Source organism: Epinephelus moara, chromosome 17 (genome assembly GCF_006386435.1).
Source record: "Epinephelus moara isolate mb chromosome 17, YSFRI_EMoa_1.0, whole genome shotgun sequence".
Classification (NCBI taxonomy): Eukaryota; Metazoa; Chordata; class Actinopteri; order Perciformes; family Serranidae; genus Epinephelus; species Epinephelus moara.
Genome location: NC_065522.1, coordinates 32560601 through 32571506, shown reverse-complemented (window position 1 = coordinate 32571506; position 10906 = coordinate 32560601). Strand labels below are relative to the sequence as shown.

The following is a 10906-nucleotide window of genomic DNA, read 5'->3' as shown; positions in this document are numbered from 1 at the left end:
AACTGACTTTCTGTAATGCATTTCAATGGACGTCCAGGCAGAGAATGTCCCAGTGTATGGGAATGGCTATACGCACTGTGATTGGCTCATTGCGTTTGAGGGCGGGGCTTAGCCATAGGTCAATTGACGTTTTTTTCCTCCAACAACAAAAGCACGTGGTTGGGTTTAGGACAAGAGAACAAGGTTTGGCGTTACAATCTTACAGGAAGAGAACACCAGCCCCCTGGGTGAAAGTCCGTGGTTGTTGGACCCATTGCCCGCCTCATTCGGACTTGTACCAGAGTACCAGATTTCAAAGACTTCTGAGTGAGACCAGGATTTACATTTCTTAATTTCCTCCCTGGGTTCGTCTCTCTCTTCATGTACGCCAGCTCCTGGAATTTATGTTTGAATATAATTTGAATCGGATATGTTTGAAAAACGCCGGACAAGTGGGGAAATACATATATATATATATATATATATATATATATATAGTTTTTTATTATGGGTTCCTAAAATTTTTTGAAATTTTGTCCAAATTACCAATAAGGCAACATATCTAAAAGCTTTGTGATGTGACTTGTAAAGCTGTATTAATTTTCCTGTCTCCATACTCCAAACTAGGAGCGTCCATTTCGTCTGTAGGAACAGTCCGTCACAGTTCATTGGCCTGTGTCAGACGAGCACAGAACTTTCACCTGGTAGCCTGCTGTCTGTGTCCTAGTTATTTTAATAACATAGTGTGTTGTCTGTGTAGCGTTATACATCGAGTGACATATATCACATGACATATGTCACATTACTTTACAAACATACATATTTTAAGCCAATCCATGATGTCTTTTAATAAACCTCACCACGTGCTTCTGTTGCCTAAACTGAAGCAAGAAAACCTACAAATCAGGTGTTTTAACAACATCCTGAGTTAATCTTGATACAGACTGAATTCCTTTAACAAGCAGAAACCGTACACTTCCTGTGAAGACAGAGGTGTGTTTTGAAAAGACACAAGCATGTAACAAATGTAAACTGACACGACGTCCCTGAACGTCAAAAACTGACACTGGAGGGGCACCACGAGCATCATAGTGTGACGCGTAGGGCTGTGTATTTATCATGTTGTGAGAATGAGTTGAGTAAAGATCAGCAGCTCCTCCATCTTAAATCATTGTTTTAATCAGTCTAGTTTTGACGCGAGCGATGTAATGTCTTCAGTTGTCTGTCAGAAATCAGTTTCTGATGCAAACCAATCACCAGAGATAATGTTGATATTATACGTTCTGTAAACCACAGATATGTTCCATCTGTGCCGTATTAAGTCACAGATACATTGCCTAAACCGAACGTGTGGTTCAGTTTAGGGTTGTGGTTATTGTTAGGAAAAGATCATGTTTGGGCGTAAAAAATCCCCACGTTTGGTAGCACAGAAGCTGCTGAAAAAGCAACTATAAGATGCTTAAAAAACCACCAATGTCAGGCGTCACAAATGTTGCTGGAAGAGCTGTGATGGGTTGCTTAAAGAAACTCATGTTGGGTGGCACAAACGCTGCTGGAAAGGAAGTGACAAATTGCAAAAACAAACAAAAACTGTTGGAAACGCAGCCATTGGTCGCTAATAAACACTCACATTTGGTGGCACAAACGCCACTGGCAATGTGGCCAGAGGTTGATAAAAAACACCAACATTCTGTGGCACAAACGCTGCTGGATATGTGGCCACTACCTACTAAAAAAGACTAAAGTTTGGTGGCACAAAAGCTGCGATAAATGTGTTCGCTAAAAAACACCCACCTTCAGTGGCACAAATGTCGCTGGAGATGTGGTCACCGGTCACTAATAAACATCCATGTTGGTGGTACAAATGCTGCTGGTGCTGGTTGCTAAAAAACGGCCATGTTCAGTGGCACAAACGCTGCTGGAAACGTGGCGATTGGTTGCTAAAAAAACAGCCACATTATGCAACACAAAAGCTGTTGGAAACGCAGCCATTGGTCGCTAATAAACACTAATGTTTGGTGACACAAACGCCACTGGCAATGCGGCCAGTGGTTGCTAAAAAACACCAACATTCAGTGGCACAAATGTCGCTGGAGATGCGGTCAGCAGTCACTAATAAACACCCACGTTGGTGGTACAAATGCTGCTGGAATCACGACTACTTGTTGCCAAAAAAAAGCCTCTGAAATGTGGCCACCAGTCACTAAAACAACATTTGGTGGCACAAACACATCTGGACACACAGCCACCAATTGCTAAAAAACAGCCATGTTTAGTGGCACAAACGCTGCGAGAAATGTGGCCAGTACTCGCTAAGAAACACCCACCTTCAGCGGCACAAATGTCGCTGGAGATGCGGTCAGTGGTCACTAATAAACATCCACATTGGTGGTACAAACGCTGCTGGAAACGTGGCCATTGGTTGCTAAAAGATCAGCCACATTAGACGTCACAAATGCCACAGAAAACACCATGACTCATCGCTAAAAAACACCCGCGCTCGGTAGCTCAAATGTCACTGGAAGACAGTGACGGCTCATTAACACCATCTTACTTTAGTGTGTAGTGTTGCACATGGTAAAATATTGACCTGATGATGGCGCTCTATGAAAACTCAGAGGATCATCAGAGTTATTATAATTTATCCTGAGGGAGCATGAATGATGAACCACATCTCAGCAGTTCCTCCAACAGATGTGGAGATGTTTCAGTCTGAGAGCAGACTGATGCTTGAACACCGTTTTAAAGTTAATAATTTATTATAATTTAAAGATGCAGATGTAAAGTCTCGTCAGAAGAAACTAATCAAAGAATAAAATGAGGAGTTCTTTGCACAGCAGCCTTTAATGCAGAGAAATGAGATGTTTTCCTGTTGAGCACAGTCAGAGCTCTTTAGGAGCATCTAGTGGCCGAACAGAGGAACTGCAGCTCTAAACACTGTTGTTTATTAATACTTCAGCTGCTGTAGATTCGTCTGTCAGGACTCTGCTCTTCATGAGTCTCCATGCTCAGAAGCTGCTGACATTTGTGTGTGTGCCCAGACTGACAGAAATAACCATGTGACCGATCAGGCCATCGTTTGAGCCGTGATGGACGTGAAGAAGCCCCTCTGCAGGGACTATATGTAGAAGCAGGGATGATGGAAGTATGTGTGGGGGCGAGGGAAGAGAGACTGTTGCCATGGCGCCGTGCCACCTTCTGTTCCCTCCACCTGTTAGAAATAACACACACACACACACACACACACACACACTGTGTGATGGAGCTGCATCGATGTGCTCAGAGCGTCGTGGCGTCAGAAACTCTTCGGCCTTCAGCTTCTGTCATCTGCAGCCACTGACTCACACTTTATGAATCCGTCACATAGAGCAGTCAGCCAGCTGCTCAGGTGTTAAAGGACTATTACACCTGTTCATCCTGCAACACCTGAGGACTCATGGTGGACACGCAGAAAGACAAAGGATCCAAATCGATGCAGCAGAACCAGAGATATCGTCTTCTTTTCCTGGTCTAAACCTGTTGCCTACATTACCCACAGTGCACCTCTCCCTCTGACAGTCGTGTGGTGGATTGTGGTGTGTTATCCTGCAGCAGAGGACCCACATCTCTCGAACTACACACCTCCAGATGTTTGTCCTTTTCAAACCTGTTGTCTTAAAGTGACGTTGTGTGTGGACGACGTGTTGACGTGTTTTAATATCTGTCAATGTTTCACAGATTTGCGTTTCAGAAATACTTCTTCTTCTTCTCTCTCGTTAATGTGATGGCCCCTCAGGTTTACCTGGGGCCCTCTGGAGGGGGCCGACCCCGAGGTTGGGAACCTCTTAAAGAAGCTCCGCCATAAATGTTGATACAGTTTCTAAACTCAGATGAGCTGACATCTCTCCTATAAGGTCGCCATGGCAACCAGAGATATGCAACCTGATAACATCAAGGCTGACCAAAAGAAAAACACACACACATGGTCAGGGTGAGGACACACACACACACACACACACACACACTGATGACCCCTGACCTCTCCGAGGTCGCTCCGTGTGTGCGACAGAGTTTAAAAGCAGGACTCCTCAGCCTCCCTCCTCATTCTCCTCCATCACAGCCATGTTCACTCGTCTCCTCTCCTCTGTTCCTCCTTTCATCTCCCCTCTGTCCCTCCCTCCCTCCTTCCTCCTTGTCTGCTTCGTTGTTGCTGCGGTCGTCGTTTTCTTGAGCGTCTACCAAACCAATCCTCCGTCCTCTCGTCCTCCAGCTCGGGGCTCCATCCCCTGCCTGCCGACGCTCCCCGTCCTGGGCAGCCTCCCCTGGCTGGGAGGAGGCCTCCCTCCGCACCTCCTCTTCAGCCGACTGGCCCGCAGGTAAGAACTCTGAGCATCCTTTAATCTTCCTGGAGGACAGGTGAGACACTGGAAGCTCCTGAAGAACACGTGGATGTGTTTGGAAGAACCTAGTTGACCAGTTTTTATTGTTCCTTTAATGTTCGTAAAAACTCCTTTATGTTTTCAAGAACTAGTTAATGTTTCGAGTCAGTGTTGAAGAAATCATCAATGTTTAGTTATTACATTTAGAAAGAACCATTATTGTTTGTAAGAACAATTAGTGTGAATAGTTAATGTTTGCAAAGACTTGTTAAGGTTCCTCCTGGTGCAGAGGGCCCTGGGTTCCTCCTGGTGCAGAGGGCCCTGGGTTCCTCCTGGTGCAGAGGCCCCTGGGTTCCTCCTGGTGCAGAGGGCCCTGGGTTCCTCCTGGTGCAGAGGGCCCTGGGTGAACAGATAGGACTGACTGGACATTACAAAGTTGGACACGTTGACGCTGAGCAGGACGAGTCACTGTGTCTATTTGTTGTGTGTTTGAGGTACGGGTCTCTGTTCGCTCTCTACCTGGGTCCTCACTACACTGTGGTCGTCAACGACCATCGACACGCCAAAGAGGTCCTGCTGCAGAGAGGACGAGACTTCGCCGGACGGCCGAGCATGGTGAGACACACAGAGACAGTTCTGCTAAATATACGACACCATTTTGCTTCCGCCTTCTAACGATGGCGACGTCTTCACTAAGAGTGAATTCAGATTGTGAATTTAAAGCTGTGATTTATTGTTTGAATGAAACCAACTGAGACACGATGGTTGTCACGGTGACCCTCTGACTGCAGGTGACCACCGACCTGTTGACCCGCGGAGGCAAGGACATCGCCTTCTCAGACTACAGTCCTCTCTGGAAGTTCCACCGCCGCCTCGTCCACAACTCCTTCACTCTGTTCGGAGAAGGGACGAGTCGTCTGCAGGACATCGGTACTGTGTTTACTGATCCACCAGTTTCCTGTTGACACATCCTGACACGTCACACTCGCCGCAACAAATAACAACAAACATAACACTTGTTTAATTCTGATTTTATTATAAAGACTAGAAGTAAAAATATTGATTAAGTGACTGACTCGACGTCTCCATCGTCTGTCTCCGTCTGTCCTCCTTGTCTCTCCAGTTCTGTCCTCTGTGGACAGTCTGTGTGCCGAGCTGTTGTCCGGTGGACGGCGAGGCTTCGACCCGTCTCCTGCGGTGACCAGGGCCGTCACCAACGTGGTGTGCACGCTGGTGTTCAGCGCCACCTATCGCCATGGCGACGCCGAGCTGCAGGAAGTGATCCGATACAACGACGGCATCGTGCAGACGATCGCCAGAGGAGGACTGGTGGACATTTACCCCTGGATGAAGGTGCGTCAACTCTGACCCCGAAAACCCTGAAAACTCAAACCTTTAACAGTCCACTCTGGTCCATAAGAAATGTCCTCACTGTCTGAGATTGTCCTCTTTCCCAAAAATGTCCCTACTTCAATTGAAAATGTCCTCACTGTCTTAAAATGTCCTCACTTTCCAAACTGTCCTCACTGTCTAAAATGTCCTCTCTTTCTGAGATTGTCCTCTTTCCCCAGAATGTCCCTACTTTAATTGAAAATGTCCTCACTCTCCAAAATGTCCTCACTGTATAAAAATGTCCTCACTTTCCAAAATGTCTTCTCTTTCTAAGATTGTCCTCTTTACCAAAAATGTCCCTACTTCAATTGAAAATGTCCTAATTCTCTGAAATGCCCTCACTGTCTTAAAATATCCTCATTTAAATTGAAAATGTCCTCACTCTCCAAAATGTCCTCACTGTATAAAAATGTCCTCACTGTCTTAAAATGTCCTCACTGTCTCAAAATGTCCTCACTGTCTGAGATTGTCCTATTTCCCAAAAATGTCCCTACTTCAATTGAAAATGTCCTTACTGTATAAAAATGTCCTCACTTTAATTGAAAATGTCCTCACTCTCCAAAATGTCCTCACTGTATAAAAATGTCCTCAATGTCTAAAATGTCCTCTCTTTCTAAGATTGTCCTCTTTCCGAAAAATGTCCCTACTTCAATTGAAAATGTTCCTCACTGTATAAAAAATGTCCTCACTTTAATTGAAAATGTCCTCATTCGCCAAAATGTCCTTATACTCCAAACTGTCCTCTGTCTTAAAATGTCCTCTCTAAGATTTTCCTCTTTCCCAAAAATGTCCCTACTTCAACTGAAAATGTCCTCATTCTCCAAAATGTCCTCATTCTCCGAAATGTCCTCACTGTCTTAAAATGTCCCCACTTCAATTGAAAATGTCCTCACTCTCCAAAATGTCCTCACTGTCTTAAAATGTCCACTTTCCAAACTGTCTTAAAATGTCCTCTCTAAGATTTTCCTCTTTCCCAAAAATGTCCCTACTTCAATTGAAAATGTCCTCATTCTCCAAAATGTCCTCATTCTCCGTAATGTCCTCACTGTCTTAAAATGTCCCCACTTCAATTGAAAATGTCCTCACTTTCCAAAACGTCCTCTCTTTCTAAGATTGTCCTCTTTCTCAAAAATGTCCTTACTTCAATTGAAAATGTCCTCACTCTCCAAAATGTCCTCACTGTCTAAAATGTCCTCTCTCAGATTTTCCTCTTTTCCAAAAATGTCCCTACTTCAATTGAAAATGTCCTCATTCTTCAAAATGTCCTCACTGTCTTAAAATGTCCACACTTTCCAAACTGTCTTAAAATGTCCTCATTTTAATTGAAAATTTCCTCACTTTCCGAAACGTCCTCACTCTCTTTAAAAGTCCTCACTCTCCAAAATGTCCTCACTGTCTTAGAATGCCCTCACTGTAATTGAAAATGTCCTCACTTTTCAAACAGTCCTCACTGTCTTTAACAGTCCTCACTCTCCTAAAATGTCCTCAGTTTATAAAAGATCACAGTGTGTCTCTGTCCCTCAGGTCTTCCCTAACAAGTGTCTCAGTAAGCTGAAGGACTGCATCAGCGTCAGAGACAGACTGCTGTCCCAGAAACTGGAGGAACACAAGGTAACAAACCTACAGACAGAAGGACTGTGAATAAACTCAGAGGGACGTAAAATGTCTTCACAGACACTGATTTATTAAAAAGAACAGAATGTTTTGGACCCTGTTTGTCCAGAGGACGTCTCTCAGTGAGGGGACATGTCTGCACACTTGAATAATGACTGAAATCAGATCAGACGACCAAAGACAATAAGACAATCTGTGTGACATCACATCCTGCAGGAGTATCTGAGTGACGGTGACCCCCGCGACCTCCTGGACGCCTTGTTAAAGGGAAAGATGGACAGCAGGCAGGGTCAAAGGTCACCAGGGTCCGAGGAGGAGAGGATAAGTGACGACCACGTCCTGATGACAGCAGCCGAGGCGTTTGGAGCCGGAGTGGAGACGACGTCCACGACGCTGCTGTGGATCCTGGCGTACCTGCTGCACCACCCTGAGGTCAGACAGGTTGTATTCACACTGCTGTCACTGAGGTCAGAGGTCACGTCCTGGGTCACCAGCTTCAAACTTACAGTCTCACTGAATATACAAACCTGTGTCACTCTGAAGTTGTCACGTGGCGGTGCTCGGTCCGTGACTCCAGCGTCGCTTAAAAAAATACTTAAATCATTCTTTGAGTAAGAGATCTGAAGACTTCTTCCTCCGCCACCGTCAATGCACTGTTGTTGGTCTTGATTATAAACATTCGTCGTGGCCTCTTTGCCCCGCCCCCTCCAGGTCCAGGAGCGCGTGCAGAAGGAGCTGGACGAATGCGTGGGCAGTGAGCGAGCGGTGTGCGTGTCGGACCGTGGCCGGCTGCCGTACCTGGACTGTGTCATCAACGAGGGCATGAGGATCCGACCGGTCAGTCCCGTGCTGATCCCTCACACCGCCATGACGGACAGCAGGTGCGCCTCAAAAATCTTACTATATAATGACGAAAACTCTGTGTGTGTGTGTGTGTGTGTGTGTGTGTCTGTCCCACGTTTTTCTACTCACTGACGTGGTCAATCTGTGACTCAAGTCAAGTATAAGCACAAAACACCTTAAGTTAAGATTTACCTTAAAGTCCGAGTTAAGGTTTTCTCAAAATAAAATCAGTTGCCAAAACACCCTTAAATATTCTCCTTAAGGTTTTCTTAACATGTTAAGTGAAGTATTTATGGTTTTCTCCTTGTCTTGGTCTTATACTTAAGGAATCCCTCAACCGTTGCACAAAAGACCTTAGCAACCAAAGCAAGGAAACAAAACAAACTTAAGGTACCTCTGACTCTGAGCTGCAACATGACCGAGTTTATGGTGATAAACGAAGAACACGACTGTTGTGTTCACAAATTACGTCACTCGCTTGATTTTGAATGTTTATTATGTGTTGACTCACGTCATACGCGTGAATATGCTTCAAGCGTCATACTTAAGGAGAAAACTTAAGGAGAAAAATATTTCGATTAAATGTATTTAGATGGATTCCAGCACTGAAAATAACCGACAGATTTATTGATGATGAAAATGATCGTCCACACTCTGTCTGTCTGTCTCGTAGTATCGGAGGTCGCTCCGTCAGGCGTGGGACTCGAGTTTTGGTCAACATGTGGTCGATTCACCACGACCCCGAACACTGGGACAAACCTGACCTCTTCAACCCAGGTAAACACACAAACAAACAAACAAACAAACAAACACGACCACCTCGTCAGAAAAATTCAAAGAGCACCTGAACACACCACCTCCCTGTCTCCCCGCCTCTCCAGATCGTTTCCTTGATGACCAGGGCCAGCGGGTCGCACCCTCCTGCTTCTTGCCGTTCGGGGCAGGGCCTCGAGTCTGCGTCGGCGAATCATTGGCCAGGCTGGAGCTCTTCCTATTCTTGTCCTCTCTGCTGCAGCGAATGAGCTTCAAGCTGCCGGACGGGGCTCCCCCGCCCAACCTGCAGGGGCGACTGGGTGTGGTCCTGCAGCCGTTACCTTATAAGGTCGTTGTCACTCCGAGGGCGGGGTGGGAGGGCGGGGCAAAATGAAGGGGATGGGGTGATAGTGGTAAAACTAAAATCTCTGTTATTTTACAAAAATTTTTTTTAAATTATCATCATTAAATCATTAAATTAATTGTCCTGTGCAAATGATGTGAAAGGAACAGACGAAACGACAAACTTCATCTGTACAGCTGCAGGAGTGAGTCCTAAGACCCAGAAATGAGTTAGCATGTTAGCATGTTAGCACTTCCTGTTCCCTCGTCTCAAAGTCAGTGGGTTTTTGGTTCGATGTGTGAAATAAGGTCTGTGGTTAAAACAAGCTGAAGAGACTTTCAGGTTTTGTTCTACGACATAAAATACGTCATTAAATATCCCGCTGTGAAATGAGAAGCTTTTATGTGTCTTAAAAAAAGTGGCTTTTCTCCTAATGGGTTTCTGACTTTCTAGAAATGAACATGAAATAAAACGTGACTGTTGTGACAGAGAGCTCGAGTGTGACAGAGGTAATCTGACATCATGAGCATTCTTAATCAATAAATGATTCGTCTCCAGAACGCTGACGGTGTTTCGTGTCATTAGCCGACTGTGGCCTCGCTGCATGAACAGAGACAGACACGTGGTAGATTCGACAGTTTTATTCAGTATATCTTCACACACTTTTAGAACAGGCTGGTTTAGTTAGGTCACACACACACATACACCCACACATACACACTCACTATTAATTTAGTATCACTAATAATTAGCATTGTTATCATCATAATATTAAGGGGTTTCAAAGACTCATCTCTTCTCTGCTTCCTTCGACTCCTCCGACAGAAACCTCATGCAAACAGGAAGGAGAGAAGAGAGCAAGGTAAAAACGTTCTTTAGACGGAGGCTCCTACAATCGAAGGAACACACGGACGTTTTAGTAAATTAAATCATTTCGTCAAACACCGCGGGTGAAGCTGCTTCCAGTCTCCTCATGGAACAAGTGAAAGTTGATCAATGGCCCAAAATGGTGAACATTTAATGAGGCCGAAATCCAGAGTTGTCTAAAACTTTGACTGGGTTCACATTTCAGTCAGGACTGGTGCCCCAGAGCCGACGAACGTACCAGTATCGGAGGTCATCGCTCGTCGTAGGGGATCTCAATAAAATGCATTTGATACAGGTCGTGGAAACGGCAGATTGTGTTTGGCTGTTTCACGTTAGGTCTTAATCAGAATGTAGCATTCTCCAATGAAAATGTGGGATATGTTGGATATTACTTGGTTTTTAGAAGCATTCCTTGAACATGTACACACACATGGAATATGGGTCTCGGGTTTCTACCGTAGTTTGCAACACCAACCATTTCAAGAAGGTCGTTGAAGGAAGAAGGAGCCAATTGTAGCTTTTAGACAATACTGAACTCATCAATCTGACGAGTTAATGTGAATCCAGTCAGTGTGAAACTCTTCTGTCAGAGAGGACTACTTTAGGATATTTTGTCCACCATCGTTTGATGAAAACCTTGCTCTAGTTTGACTCGACAGATTTCTCAACAAAAAAAGTAAGACAAGGTTTCCAAACGTTCGGGCAGCTCTGACGACAGCCTCGTGTACAGGAAAATCATTCGCGACAATTTATCGGG

At 45.0% G+C, this 10906-nt stretch overlaps 1 protein-coding gene across 1 annotated transcript; it reads left to right on the top strand.

Moving 5' to 3' along the window:
* Positions 1 to 3970: 3970 nt before the first annotated feature.
* LOC126404334 (steroid 17-alpha-hydroxylase/17,20 lyase) lies at positions 3971 to 9333 on the top strand. The gene is given in 10 exon segments (XM_050067510.1): positions 3971 to 4066; positions 4069 to 4334; positions 4832 to 4952; positions 5129 to 5267; positions 5461 to 5690; positions 7254 to 7340; positions 7560 to 7775; positions 8055 to 8224; positions 8860 to 8963; positions 9068 to 9333. Coding segments are annotated over 10 exon segments (1680 nt in total). The 5' UTR covers positions 3971 to 3985.
* The last annotated feature ends 1573 nt before the right edge of the window (positions 9334 to 10906 follow it).